The sequence below is a fragment of the Centruroides sculpturatus genome, unplaced genomic scaffold (genome assembly GCF_000671375.1).
Source record: "Centruroides sculpturatus isolate CEXI.00-Female unplaced genomic scaffold, Cexi_2.0 scaffold488, whole genome shotgun sequence".
NCBI lineage: Eukaryota > Metazoa > Arthropoda > Arachnida > Scorpiones > Buthidae > Centruroides > Centruroides sculpturatus.
The window spans coordinates 292,223-308,327 of record NW_019384747.1 but is presented as its reverse complement, the minus strand read 5'-3'; the positions used below and the strand labels follow the sequence as shown (position 1 = coordinate 308,327).

Sequence of the window (16,105 nt, the reverse complement as noted above, 5' to 3'; positions counted from 1 at the left end):
GTATAATGTTAAAAAATTAACCGTTACTTTGACAGCATCATTTACTACTAAATTTAATGAATGAGAGAGATGCACGAGGTACAGAAAAAGTTCTAGAATTTATTTTCCTTACATTTACGATTTATATATCCGTTTGTCATAAAAATTTGTCTTTCCACTTTTTCCCGAGACTACAAATATTCGAGTACATAGTAACTGGTTTCGACTTATTTCTACTTAAGAACTGGTTAAATAATTAAGCGATTAGGGAATTGGGGACATAAATAAAACCCTGACGAAAGAGCCGAAATTTTACTTAAACAAAAGCTTAACCGAACCAATCTATAGCCGAGTACAGTGGAGACTGATTTTTTCGAAATATTAGATGTAATAAAGACAGAAATTTTTCCAGTTCGACGGGAGTGACCGAAAAGTTATAAATTTCCGTGGAAAACACCTGGTCCTAAAACTAATTAGTTAGAAAACAAATGACGGACAATCTATTAAGTTTTTAGATATTTACATTTTTACAGCTGTGGTGAGAAACGTTTAAAATCTACATCAACCCTGTCGCGCCTTTTGAGGTATATTAGTGAAGCGACAAAAGAGGCATTTGAAATTGACCGGTATCGGCATCCTCGGGACTTGGCAACCCGCATGCATGCACCTACCAGGACCGTCTCTGATTCCGTCCATTAGTCACTCGTAGGAGCTATTCGAATAAGTGGATTGTTTTAAGATTTAAAAACTAAAGATTTTATGTTATTTTTATGTACATTTCTTTACAAAGCTATATTTAATTATAATTTTCTTTAAAAATATATTTATACAATTGACGAATATTTTGTAACAAGTATGTACATCCACCACACATTTTATTTCACCAAGTAAGTTTTTATAATTTTATTTTTAGTTGTAGCCCTTATATCGTGGCTAGCAATTCAGAATGTAATTGTGATATTAAAAATACATTTAGAGAAGTCTACGGTTTTTACTGGTTTATCAAACAAACGAATACAAATGGACCATACACCATCACTGATGAGCATTTAACTGATTGCCCTTAGAAGTTGGCTTCTTACAGAAACACAGCTTCCCTATCACCAAATGTCACGGCACGCTACTGTAATGCACATATATTTTTTAATTCTTTAAAACATTTTATATATTTGATTATTTATAAGAAGTTTTCTTCTAGAAATAGGGTATCTCATGGCAAAATATGGGCTAGCATTTGAAACAATGAAGCAGTTTTCTAAAATTAATGGATCTGAATCTCTTTATGATTTAGTGAGTTTATATGAATACTATTTCTTAAAATTAAATTTAAAATATTTTTCAACAAATTATTTAGTCTTAACCAAAAACAAAATTATAATATAGAAATTTTATTTAATCTAAAGGGGGTTTAGCCGATCCAAGAGTGTACATTGGACCATGTGACACTGCTTCTATTCGGTAATGTGGCGGGGTGATGTTATCCCAGCAGATCAATGGAGTGGTAGATACTTCCCCCTTTTTTATTTTCTTTATGTAAGTGTGACCTGTTATGTAGAGTTAGTACCTACCACTCCATTGACCTGCTGGGATGACATCACCCCACCACATTACCTAATAGAAGCAGTGTCACATGGTCCAATGTACACTCCTGGATTGGCTAAATTTCCTTTAGATTCGGTAATGCCAGACATTGAGAGGCTGACTAGGGGAATGGATGAAGCACACGGAGAATACTACAAGTTGAGAGCCTCCATAGAGATATGCTCTAACAATAGCAACATAGAACAAAAACTAATATATGGAAACAAATAAGGAGAACTAAAAAATGGCTTGCAGAACAAGTGATATTACTGAGAGGAGATAAAAGTAGGGCAGTAGTCCTACTTATGAATGCTACATACAGAAGGTTGATGAGACAATGGTGTGACAATCTGGATATAGCCAATCTAATTTACACACTCCTTATGAAATCCCATTCTATCTTCCCAAACATTAAACTGATTTTATCTTTTATTTTATATTAACATTTTATATATTTTAATATAATAAACATTAAAAAGATTGACAAAAACCACATCCTGAAAAACTGCTGAATAATGCTACTTTTGTTGTGAAAGATGATGTTTAGTTTCCTTTCTCCACTTCTTATCGTGATTTTAACCAAACATATGAAAGAGTGACACAACTGATCATCCCGTCAGATAATAGATTTCCTCAAATAATGATTGGGTGGAAAATATAGATAAAAAGGCAAACTTTTATAGACTCGGGGCAGTTCTTCACCGATAGAACATGCCACAACACCTCCTGCTCTCACCGTCCAACCTCCTATCTCCACTAACTGGCTATTCCTCGTCCTCACTGAATCGGTCAAGAAAAAGGAAGATGTACAACGAGGTAATATAAATTCATTGTAAACTCTCTCTCATACATAGGAAACTTAGGGAATATATTCATCTTTGTATGTTTCTTTATTTTGTTTTATTAAATATTTGTTTTTATGTTAAGGAAATGCCTCTCATGATAGTTTTGATTCAGATACTTTAACATTTCTTAACTATTCAATACGCATGTTAATCCGCAAGAAATAAACTTGATTAACTGGTGTCATTATCCTGACGTTGGGTAAAAACTTTACAGTCTATACCTTCAGCCCTCCTATAAAAAGTTTTAGAGATCGAAGATAATTGTTGAGTTTAGTTGTGGACTTCTCTGTTGTTGTTATTACCTCAATTTGCACAAACCTCACAAAGAATTTTACTGCTCGAATTCTGTTAGATTAAGCCATCCAGTGACAAGGTGAGCGGATCCTTCAGATCTGACAATTAGAAGGCCTTGACCCCTCGTCCGTATTCTCACAATATATACAAGATACAGAAAGTATACAGGTCAATGAGAGTTACATAGACAGACTGCAGGGTAGAGTAATGCGCTTCAAGAACACAATATTGACAAAAAAAAAAGGGCCTCAACAATGCCATAGTGGCTTCACCGGACATACCTAGGCTTTTTGCTTTCGCGAAAACTCATAAGCCTGTGCCTTCCATCAGACCAGTCCTCGACAAAGCCAGATCTCCCACTAGAAGTCTGGAAAATATGGTGCATTACATGATGGCAGATCAATTAAAAGGCTATAATTTAACAGTGAGGAATTCCAGGGGATTAATTGATGTATTAAAAAGGGTAACACTTACAGAGGATATATACATCTTTTGAAGCTCTGTACCCATCAATTAAAATACAGCCCTGCTTCTGTGCCCTCAGGGATGCCTTATTTAACAAATACGACAGCACATCCCAAAGGAATCACATACAGTGGGTGATTGGTTAACAAACAGTTCAGATAGCAAACAAATTGTATAACGAACACTTTCGCGAAAGATTTTTATGATTGGACAATGAACACATGTTCGGATTACGAACACCTTCCTGAACAACCATAAAAAAAAGTGACAGAAAATAACAAATACTAATTGATTTTCCCTTGTCTTCAGGTAACAATTCGAAACCTTCAAGAACACGGAAGACAACAACATCGATGCTCAACCGCATACCAATCAAATAGTATAATATTCCTCCGAATTTTGAAACTTTCCCTTGTAATTCCAGCTTTTTATTTACCTTTCTGACAAATAATTTTTTATAGTCTTCGCGAGACTGTCGGACGGGCACTCATTAAGTTTTGCGTTGGGGTTTATTTATGAAAGGTGAAAGTTTAACTGTCCCATCGAATATTCGTTAATGTTTTAATACCAAATTTTGAATTTCACCCAGGCCTTGCATTTAAAAATTTTTTTGTGGGCTAGTTGATTTCTGTTCTTTGAATTTTTGTAAGTGCTTTTCTAAAATTTTTATTTAAAAAAGAAACTGATAATATTATGGAGCCTAAAAAGAGGAGTGTCAAGAACTGTGCTCACCGTAGAAACCAAGCAAGAGATAATACCCAAGGTAGAAAATAGACACAAGATGTCTGATGTTGCTAGGCAGTACAACTTGAACAGGTAAATACAATCTTAGCTATGAAAGATATATCAAGAAGCCTCAAGCTGCTAATGGAGTAATGAGAATCACATCTGACAAATAAAGAGCATTTTAGAGCTCATAATGGAACCTGAAACTGATCTGACGACAGAAAAACTCCAGGGATGTCATAACCACTATCATTCAAGTGACATCCAAACCAAAATAAGGTTAATGGGGTTGGGGATCTCTACAATTAAATACTATTAATTACTTCCAAAAAATCCTGAAGAAAACAGAAAAGCAATCGACATTGGACAGATTTTTAACCCACACAAACAGAAAAAACATGAGTAATAAAAATGCAAGACTGCATATATATGTATTTTTACTATTACATATAAATAAACATAGTAAAAAAGTATATATTTTTTATTTTTTGGAGTCTCTAGAACGAAGTAATCAAATTTCTATAAAAACCTATGGTAAATCGATAATCAGTTAATGAACAATTCGGATAACAAACAAAGTCTTGGAACAGATTATGTTCATTAACCGATCACCCACTGTACTTGATCTTATGCACCTTCTGTGCTATAATTCAGTTTTTAGGTTTGACAATGTTACATATATGCAAAAGAGAGAAGTTCCAATGGGGCGTCCCCTTTCAAGTGACTTGTGCGAGCTAATATTGAGGCAATTGGTGCAAAAAATCATCCCCAAATTTAAAGGGATCATCATACTATACAGGATATATATAGATGATGTAATTGTGTTATGGAAAAGCACACTGAATGTTAACAATTTTTTAAATGATATGAATGACAACCCATATGGGCTAATACTCAAATTAGACCAGATGTCACCTTCAGAAGTGCACTTTTTAGATATGTCCATATGAATCTACAAAAAAGAAATACAAACAAAGGTATACTATAAACCAGGATACGCGCCACTATATACCAGTGGACTCAGAAGACCCATATCAATATAAGATTGCTGCTTTAAGGGCACTGACTCCTTCATTCCCATTGACGAGATAACTCGTCAAGTTTACATAACGTTACAAAAAACTCAGTCATTAAGGCCACTTTAAATATATATATATTTTTTTGAATTCAACGAAACGAAGGAACATGATTTGTTTCCTTCAAGCGGTGACGAATTTCCCGATACAATTATTGGATAAAGTGTGAAGAGAAACGAGNTAGAAATGATGTAATTTGAATATAAATTATTTATAAATACATATGTCAAGTTATATTTTTATTATGACGTAAAATATATTTAAGAGTTTACGACCACTGTGCCTGGTGAGACACTGTTGAAACAAAAAAAGTTATGCATTCCATCACGTACATAAACAGTGTCGTAATTCGCCAAGTGCAAATCAGAAAATTCATAAAATTTTTGTTTATTTTGAACAATCCGGGTAATCGAAAATCTGGATAATAGAGGTCCGGATAAACGAGGTTCTACTGTATTTATAGAATATTCAATAAATACATTTTTTAAGTAAATAATCAAATATAAAAATACTTATGAAATGACATTCTTTAACATTGTGAGAATGATTTCAACTAAATCATGGTAGAGGATATTAGGGTGGATCAAATGAAAATGGAACAGTAACCATTATTTATTTTCAAATGTAATCACCAAAATTACACAAGCACTTGTCCCACTGTTGCACCAAGCAGTGGATACTGCATTCATAGAAAGAGTTTGGCTGAGATTGAAACAGTTTCGAACAGTGTCCATGACTTCACTGTCCGATTAAAAATGTCGACCCTGCAATGCTTTTCTTAGTGGACCGAAGATGTGAAAGTCACATGGTGAAAGGTCGGGGCTATATGGTGGGTGTTCCAACACATTCCACCAAAACTTTGCAAGTGTGCTCAGTGTGCGAGTGGCTGTATGTGGCCCTGCATTGTCATGGAACAAAAGCACTCCGGAGAACACTGTTTTCATTGTCCTCTGCACTTCATGAACTCCAACACCCTCTGCCACTAAAAAATGAATAACACCACGCTGCTCTCCTTTAGTCGCAAACATGATGCAGACTGATTGCCTGCCAGACGACACTCCTGGTCGACCGTCAGCTCATGCCACGTGGTTGTGCGTGCTTATCAAGAGTGAGTCCATTCTTCAATAGGGTTTCTCCTCTTTCACCTCCTGCTCTACATCTACACACAGTTTTCTTACACTCACAAGCACATACACGGAATTATGACCACTGTTCCATTTTCATTTGATCCACCCTTATAGAACACTTTGAACTGCATACAGTATTAAACTATCAGAATTTTTGACTAGGTGAAAATTGAGTAGAAAAATAAAAAACGACTTTCTTTAACATTATGTCTATAAAGAATTATTCTTATTTTAAAATATTTATTTGTATCCCTTACAACCTAGATAATAAAATGAAAATTAGTTAATGAAACAAATAAGATCATGCAGTTAAAAGATGTTTTGGGATAAGTAAGGTTGTGCACATGCAAGAGGGTAAAGCAAATTCAATGTTGAAAATGATAAAAGTTTTTTTAAATTATAGGCAGGAAATTAAATTAATATCAATTGATTTTCAATTAAAATTTTATTAGAAACATATTTTATCGAGAAGTTGTATTAAATTACAAAAATTCATTCAAAGAGAATCTTCATTATTGACATTTCTTGAGTTTAAACATTAAAATATCAATAAGAGAAGTATTAAAATTATAACTTGAAATACTAAAACTCTCCAAAAATTCTCAAAACATAAAATTAAAATAACTCTTACTTACAACCTCATAACCAGAGTGTATGTATAATCTTCAGCTAACGTTTTCGACGCCCCTTCTGGGCTCTTCCTCAGGCTTTTTTGATAAATACTGAACTGGACATTGAAATTCGAATCTTTTCTTTTGATTCGTTTACTTTTCGAATCATCTCACATGGTAACCTTCGAGCCAATTTAAAACAAAAAAAGAAAAGAGTGATGTTTTGCATGCAGTGCATGCGCGCTGCAGTACTTCCATGCTGTTAAAAGGGCTATCTCTTCTTTAAAATTGATGCATGTTGTGTTGCGTCCTGCTCTAAATATCTCCATAGCTTCCAACCATTTAAGATGTTTAGGGTGGGTGGTAGTGAGGATAATGTTTGCTGCGTCAAAGTCCGCCGTGATGTCCCTATCAGTCACATATGTTGAGAAAGCCATAGTAGTTCTGTTGTGTTGTATGTCACCCTTATGTTCTTTAATCCTAATCCCCAATGAATGTCCGGTTGAGCCAATGTAAACCATTTCTCTGTCAAACCTGTGGTCTGTGAGCGGGATGTTATAAATTCCAGGTGATTTGACCAGGTTTGGTGGGTTTTCTCCGTTACGTAGTATTTGGAAAATGATATACTGAAAAACCAGTAACACCTCCACGTATATTCTGATGGGATCCTGTGATCCTTTTCAGTACAAGGTAGCAGCCTTTAGGACTTTGGTCAACAGGGCTTTTACACACTCCTCCTCTCTCCAAGCACTAACTCATGAAATGACACACATAGAGGGGATAGCAGTGGCCCATGGCTACACCAACCTCCTACAGGGATTGTATAAACAATATAGAAGCAGACAACCGGACACAAAGACAAATACAGATTGAAAAAGAAAATATAGAAAGGATCCCCATCACATTCAATCCGCAGTTAAAATTGTTGTATAAAGAGATAGCCAGGAGATGTCAGGTCAACATAACCTACAGAAGATGCCAAACCATTTTCCAAATACTGAAAAGACCCACCGAATCCAGTCAAATTTCCTGGAATTTATAACATCCCACTCGCAGACCACAGGTTCAACAGAGAAAGGGTTTACATTGGCTCAACCGGACGTTCATTGGGGATTAGGATTAAAGAACATACGGCTGACATACAACACAACAGAACTACTATGGCTCTCTCAACATATGCGACTGATAGGGACATCACAACAGACTTTGACGCGGCGAACATTATCCTCACTACCACCCACCCCGAACATCTTAAATAGTTGGAAGCTATGGAGATATTTAGAGCAGGATGCAACACAACATGCATCAATTTTAAAGAAGAGATAGCCCTTTTAACAGCATGGCAGTTCCTGCTGGATTATATCTTTTAAAAGTTTACGTTGAAAGTACTGCAGCGCGCATGCGCTGTACGCAAAACATCACTCTTTTCTTTTTCGTTTTAAATTGGCTCAAAGGTTACCACGTGAGATGATTTAAAAAGTAAACAAATCTAAACAAACATTGCTAAACCCAATATATAACATAACTAAACACAAACCGTATGCCGAAAATCTATCGGGCTAGTTTTAGGCTAATTACTAAACGAATTACGTAACCAATTTGGCTCTAGAGGTAGGCGTTAGGCGCCATCTTTTATTAATATTAATAATTATAAATAAATTAATTAATTTAAATAATTTAGAACCGCTGGGAGAAAAAATCGGCCCGGAGCGGGACTTGAACCCACAACTCCTGCTTACCGTACAGATGCGTTGCCAGTTACGCTATCCGGACCTCCAGTCTGATCTCCTCTTCCAGCGTATATAAGCTAACTACATAACCATTGACAGTTATGTAGTTAGCTTATATACGCTGGAAGAGGAGATCAGACTGGAGGTCCGGATAGCGTAACTGGTAACGCATCTGTACGGTAAGCAGGAGTTGTGGGTTCGAGTCCCGCTCCGGGCCGATTTTTTCTCCCAGCGGTTCTAAATTATTTAAATTAATTAATTTATTTATAATTATTAATATTAATAAGAGATGGCGCCTAACGCCTACCTCTAGAGCCAAATTGGTTACGTAATTCGTTTAGTAATTAGCCTAAAACTAGCCCGATAGATTTTCGGCATACGGTTGGTGTTTAGTAAACTAATCAAAAGAAAAGGTTCGAATTTAAATGTCCAGCTCAGTATTTATCAAAAAAGCTTGAGGAAGAGCCCAGAAGGGGCGTTGAAAACGTTAGCTGAAGATTATACATACACTCCAGTTACAAGGTTGTAAGCAAGAGTTATTTTTAGTACATTCCGGTGTGTGGAGAAGAATAAACATAAAAATAATTTTAAAATCATTTAGAACATTTTACAACTTTCCAAAGCTTTCCAAATTCCAAATTTTGGATTTTCTTCTTGCAGGTGCACAACTTACCCTGTCAAAACATCTACTAATTGTCTTTTTTCCATTAATCAATTTTCAATTTATTATCTAGGTTGGAAGAAGTTCAAATATATGTTTGTAAATAAAAAATTTTCCTTAAACATAATATTAAAGAAACTTACTTTTTATTTTTTACTCAATTTCCAGAGTCGAAAATTCTAATATTTTAGTACTATATGCAGTTTAAAGTGTTCTATTACTTAACATGATTTAGTTGAAATCACTCACAATGTAATCCTTAAAAAATGACAATATCTGTTATATACACTATTCACTTCATTTAAAATTAATAAAATAACTTAGATAAACAATACATGCTCTATAGATAAAAATAAGACAGTAATTCAAAACTTGTAATAAAATCAGACTTACATTACTCTTTGTTTTAAAATTAAATTATCATCAGAGTCACCTACTAATAATACACAGGAGTGATTTGAAGAAGCTGTGTGTTTTTCTTGAAGCAACTTGTAATTTTTCAACATGACAGTAACATATATATCCAAGTAATTATTTAAGGTTTTGGATTCCTAAAAAAAATTATTTTATCTGTCAATAATAACACTCAAATGAATTTACATTTATAATAATAAAAGTATTTTTAATAATATGAAAGCTATAGACAGTTATTGTCAAACAAAGACTGAAGTTTTCTCAAGTTCAATTCAAAATTTAATTTTTAAAAAAGGAATGTTACTATTAACTCATTGTTCAATTTAATAAAAGCAATGAGTTTACAAAACCAGTGATGCACCACTTCCCTAGTATTTTCTAAAATATAAATATATATTGTGAAATTATTTTCATGTTTTAATGTACTTTGAATTACTTAAAATTAATATTTTATTATAGCCGCATTATGTATCTTATTGCAAATTTCTAATGTGAAAAAAATGACAAGATTGCAATTGTATATTTGAATATAAATTCATATTATATATCATATATGCATATTCCCAATGAAAGAGTTATATTGTCGAATACAGGATATCTTCCACAGCAAAAATGTTTGAATCGTGTAAAGCAGCCAGATTATACACATTTGCATACGGGCTTTACAGAGCACCAACTTTACACTGTTTAGCTAGTGGATGCTACACACCAAAATATCATATAATGCTTCCTATGATTCTATCCAGGATCGGTTCTGGGCTGTTAGCCGCCTGTGTGCTAGGTATTCGGCTGCCCTCGCCCCATTATGCGAATCACGAGTAAATTTATAACTTAACCCAACAAATAAAAGTTTACTGGTATGTTTTTATGATAGTTCTGTATAGTTGAGAGGAGTTTAAAAAAAAAAAAACCATTAAAATATTTGATATATTTATTCTGCTTTTATTCTGCTCTCCCATCTTGTATTATTTACAGTATTCAATGTTAAACTAGTGATATTATGATTTAGTATGTCCCATCTATAAGGGGATGCAGAAAAAAACGTGTACAATTCTTGTACAATGTTAAAAAATTAACTGTTACTTTGGCAGCATCATTTGCAACTAAATTTAATAAACGAGACGCACAAGGTACAAAAAAAGCTATAGAATTTATTTTCCTTAAATTTACGATTTATGTATTCTTTGTCATAAAATTTGTCTTTCCACTTCTTTCCCAAGACTACAAATATTCAAGTACAAAATAACCGGTTTCAACTTATTTCTACTTAAGAGGTAGAAATAAGTAGAAATACTGTATTCGCCGGATGACGACAACTATAAGTTCGTCAAAAGTGCTTGCGAAAAAAAACGTACATGTAATGTTGATCTCAGTGTCTTCTGCATTTTATTTTAATATACTTAAAAAGTAGTTAAATAATTAAGAGATTACGGAATTAGGGACATAAATAAAACCCTGCTGAAAAAGCCGCAATTTTACTTAAAAGCTTAACTGAAACAATCTCTAGCCAAGTACAGTGCGGACTGATTTCTTCGTAATATTAGATGTAATAAAGGCAGAAATTCTTCCAGATCAATGAGAGTGGCCAAAAAGTTGTAAATTTTAGAAATTTCCATGGACATCTGGTTCTAAGTAGAATTAGTTAGAAAACAAATAACAGACAATCTATTAAGTTCAACATATGTAGATTTTTATAGCTATGGTGAGAAATGTTTAAAATTTACAATAACCCTGTCGTGTTCATTGAGGTACACTAGTGATGCGACAAAAGAGGCATTTGACATTAACCAGTATCGGCACCCTCGAGATTTGCCAGCCCGTGTGTATGCACACACTGCACACCTACCAGGAATGTCTCCGGTTTCATCCATTAGCCACTAGTAGGGAGCTATTTGACTAAGTGAATTGTTTGAAGATTTAAAAAGTAAAGAATATTTTATGTTATTTTTATGTACATTTCTTTACAAAGCTATATTTAATTATAATTTTCTTTAAAAATATATTTATACAATTGACGAATATTTTGTAACAAGTATGTACATCCACCACACATTTTATTTCACCAAGTAAGTTTTTATAATTTTATTTTTAGTTGTAGCCCTTATATCGTGGCAAGCAATTCAGAATGTAATTGTGATATTAAAAATACATTTAGAGAAGTCTACGGTTTTTACTGGTTTATCAAACAAACGAATACAAATGGACCATACACCATCACTGATGAGCATTTAACTGATTGCCCTTAGAAGTTGGCTTCTTACAGAAACACAGCTTCCCTATCACCAAATGTCACGGCACGCCACTGTAATGCACATATATTTTTTAATTCTTTAAAACATTTTATATATTTGATTATTTATAAGAAGTTTTCTTCTAGAAATAGGGTATCTCATGGCAAAATATGGGCTAGCATTTGAAACAATGAAGCAGTTTTCTAAAATTAATGGATCTGAATCTCTTTATGATTTAGTGAGTTTATATGAATACTATTTCTTAAAATTAAATTTAAAATATTTTTCAACAAATTATTTAGTCTTAACCAAAAACAAAATTATAATATAGAAATTTTATTTAATCTAAAGGGGGTTTAGCCGATCCAAGAGTGTACATTGGACCATGTGACACTGCTTCTATTCGGTAATGTGGCGGGGTGATGTTATCCCAGCAGATCAATGGAGTGGTAGATACTTCCCCCTTTTTTATTTTCTTTATGTAAGTGTGACCTGTTATGTAGAGTTAGTACCTACCACTCCATTGACCTGCTGGGATGACATCACCCCACCACATTACCTAATAGAAGCAGTGTCACATGGTCCAATGTACACTCCTGGATTGGCTAAATTTCCTTTAGATTCGGTAATGCCAGACATTGAGAGGCTGACTAGGGGAATGGATGAAGCACACGGAGAATACTACAAGTTGAGAGCCTCCATAGAGATATGCTCTAACAATAGCAACATAGAACAAAAACTAATATATGGAAACAAATAAGGAGAACTAAAAAATGGCTTGCAGAACAAGTGATATTACTGAGAGGAGATAAAAGTAGGGCAGTAGTCCTACTTATGAATGCTACATACAGAAGGTTGATGAGACAATGGTGTGACAATCTGGATATAGCCAATCTAATTTACACACTCCTTATGAAATCCCATTCTATCTTCCCAAACATTAAACTGATTTTATCTTTTATTTTATATTAACATTTTATATATTTTAATATAATAAACATTAAAAAGATTGACAAAAACCACATCCTGAAAAACTGCTGAATAATGCTACTTTTGTTGTGAAAGATGATGTTTAGTTTCCTTTCTCCACTTCTTATCGTGATTTTAACCAAACATATGAAAGAGTGACACAACTGATCATCCCGTCAGATAATAGATTTCCTCAAATAATGATTGGGTGGAAAATATAGATAAAAAGGCAAACTTTTATAGACTCGGGGCAGTTCTTCACCGATAGAACATGCCACAACACCTCCTGCTCTCACCGTCCAACCTCCTATCTCCACTAACTGGCTATTCCTCGTCCTCACTGAATCGGTCAAGAAAAAGGAAGATGTACAACGAGGTAATATAAATTCATTGTAAACTCTCTCTCATACATAGGAAACTTAGGGAATATATTCATCTTTGTATGTTTCTTTATTTTGTTTTATTAAATATTTGTTTTTATGTTAAGGAAATGCCTCTCATGATAGTTTTGATTCAGATACTTTAACATTTCTTAACTATTCAATACGCATGTTAATCCGCAAGAAATAAACTTGATTAACTGGTGTCATTATCCTGACGTTGGGTAAAAACTTTACAGTCTATACCTTCAGCCCTCCTATAAAAAGTTTTAGAGATCGAAGATAATTGTTGAGTTTAGTTGTGGACTTCTCTGTTGTTGTTATTACCTCAATTTGCACAAACCTCACAAAGAATTTTACTGCTCGAATTCTGTTAGATTAAGCCATCCAGTGACAAGGTGAGCGGATCCTTCAGATCTGACAATTAGAAGGCCTTGACCCCTCGTCCGTATTCTCACAATATATACAAGATACAGAAAGTATACAGGTCAATGAGAGTTACATAGACAGACTGCAGGGTAGAGTAATGCGCTTCAAGAACACAATATTGACAAAAAAAAAAGGGCCTCAACAATGCCATAGTGGCTTCACCGGACATACCTAGGCTTTTTGCTTTCGCGAAAACTCATAAGCCTGTGCCTTCCATCAGACCAGTCCTCGACAAAGCCAGATCTCCCACTAGAAGTCTGGAAAATATGGTGCATTACATGATGGCAGATCAATTAAAAGGCTATAATTTAACAGTGAGGAATTCCAGGGGATTAATTGATGTATTAAAAAGGGTAACACTTACAGAGGATATATACATCTTTTGAAGCTCTGTACCCATCAATTAAAATACAGCCCTGCTTCTGTGCCCTCAGGGATGCCTTATTTAACAAATACGACAGCACATCCCAAAGGAATCACATACAGTGGGTGATTGGTTAACAAACAGTTCAGATAGCAAACAAATTGTATAACGAACACTTTCGCGAAAGATTTTTATGATTGGACAATGAACACATGTTCGGATTACGAACACCTTCCTGAACAACCATAAAAAAAAGTGACAGAAAATAACAAATACTAATTGATTTTCCCTTGTCTTCAGGTAACAATTCGAAACCTTCAAGAACACGGAAGACAACAACATCGATGCTCAACCGCATACCAATCAAATAGTATAATATTCCTCCGAATTTTGAAACTTTCCCTTGTAATTCCAGCTTTTTATTTACCTTTCTGACAAATAATTTTTTATAGTCTTCGCGAGACTGTCGGACGGGCACTCATTAAGTTTTGCGTTGGGGTTTATTTATGAAAGGTGAAAGTTTAACTGTCCCATCGAATATTCGTTAATGTTTTAATACCAAATTTTGAATTTCACCCAGGCCTTGCATTTAAAAATTTTTTTGTGGGCTAGTTGATTTCTGTTCTTTGAATTTTTGTAAGTGCTTTTCTAAAATTTTTATTTAAAAAAGAAACTGATAATATTATGGAGCCTAAAAAGAGGAGTGTCAAGAACTGTGCTCACCGTAGAAACCAAGCAAGAGATAATACCCAAGGTAGAAAATAGACACAAGATGTCTGATGTTGCTAGGCAGTACAACTTGAACAGGTAAATACAATCTTAGCTATGAAAGATATATCAAGAAGCCTCAAGCTGCTAATGGAGTAATGAGAATCACATCTGACAAATAAAGAGCATTTTAGAGCTCATAATGGAACCTGAAACTGATCTGACGACAGAAAAACTCCAGGGATGTCATAACCACTATCATTCAAGTGACATCCAAACCAAAATAAGGTTAATGGGGTTGGGGATCTCTACAATTAAATACTATTAATTACTTCCAAAAAATCCTGAAGAAAACAGAAAAGCAATCGACATTGGACAGATTTTTAACCCACACAAACAGAAAAAACATGAGTAATAAAAATGCAAGACTGCATATATATGTATTTTTACTATTACATATAAATAAACATAGTAAAAAAGTATATATTTTTTATTTTTTGGAGTCTCTAGAACGAAGTAATCAAATTTCTATAAAAACCTATGGTAAATCGATAATCAGTTAATGAACAATTCGGATAACAAACAAAGTCTTGGAACAGATTATGTTCATTAACCGATCACCCACTGTACTTGATCTTATGCACCTTCTGTGCTATAATTCAGTTTTTAGGTTTGACAATGTTACATATATGCAAAAGAGAGAAGTTCCAATGGGGCGTCCCCTTTCAAGTGACTTGTGCGAGCTAATATTGAGGCAATTGGTGCAAAAAATCATCCCCAAATTTAAAGGGATCATCATACTATACAGGATATATATAGATGATGTAATTGTGTTATGGAAAAGCACACTGAATGTTAACAATTTTTTAAATGATATGAATGACAACCCATATGGGCTAATACTCAAATTAGACCAGATGTCACCTTCAGAAGTGCACTTTTTAGATATGTCCATATGAATCTACAAAAAAGAAATACAAACAAAGGTATACTATAAACCAGGATACGCGCCACTATATACCAGTGGACTCAGAAGACCCATATCAATATAAGATTGCTGCTTTAAGGGCACTGACTCCTTCATTCCCATTGACGAGATAACTCGTCAAGTTTACATAACGTTACAAAAAACTCAGTCATTAAGGCCACTTTAAATATATATATATTTTTTTGATTTTTGGAATGTTTTTTAAATCTCCAAATTTTTTCAAAAATTTTTACCTGCGCAAAAAATTTTTATCGCGATTTTAATCAACCTTTAATGACGCGCGATTAACGCTTAATTGTTTTTTAATGCAATTTTTTAAATCAAATTTAATTAATCGTTCTAAAGTTGTAGTGCACGGATTTGACTTCAGTAAAGTTATTTAAAGCTACTTTCTGATATCAAAAACGACCTCCAATAGTTTTTAAATTTTTTTAATTAATATATTTTATTATAAATAAATTTAATTAAGTCGGGGGGTCAGAAATCACAATAAAAATTTTAATTTTTTAAAAATATTTAAAAATATA

At 33.8% G+C, this 16,105-nt stretch overlaps 1 protein-coding gene across 4 annotated transcripts in view; it reads right to left on the bottom strand.

Annotated features, from left to right (window-relative positions):
* Nucleotides 1-16,105, bottom strand: part of LOC111628493 (probable ATP-dependent DNA helicase HFM1) — a 109,545-nt gene that overhangs the window by 53,887 nt on the left and 39,553 nt on the right. For all 4 annotated transcript variants that reach the window (XR_002757184.1, XR_002757185.1, XM_023372290.1 and 1 more), the window contains exon 8: nucleotides 9,489-9,646. Coding sequence is in view for 2 of the 4 variants with exons in the window: in XM_023372290.1 (XP_023228058.1) it covers nucleotides 9,489-9,646 (158 nt within the window). In the remaining 2 variants the exon portion in view is untranslated. The remainder of the gene's footprint in view (nucleotides 1-9,488; nucleotides 9,647-16,105) is intronic.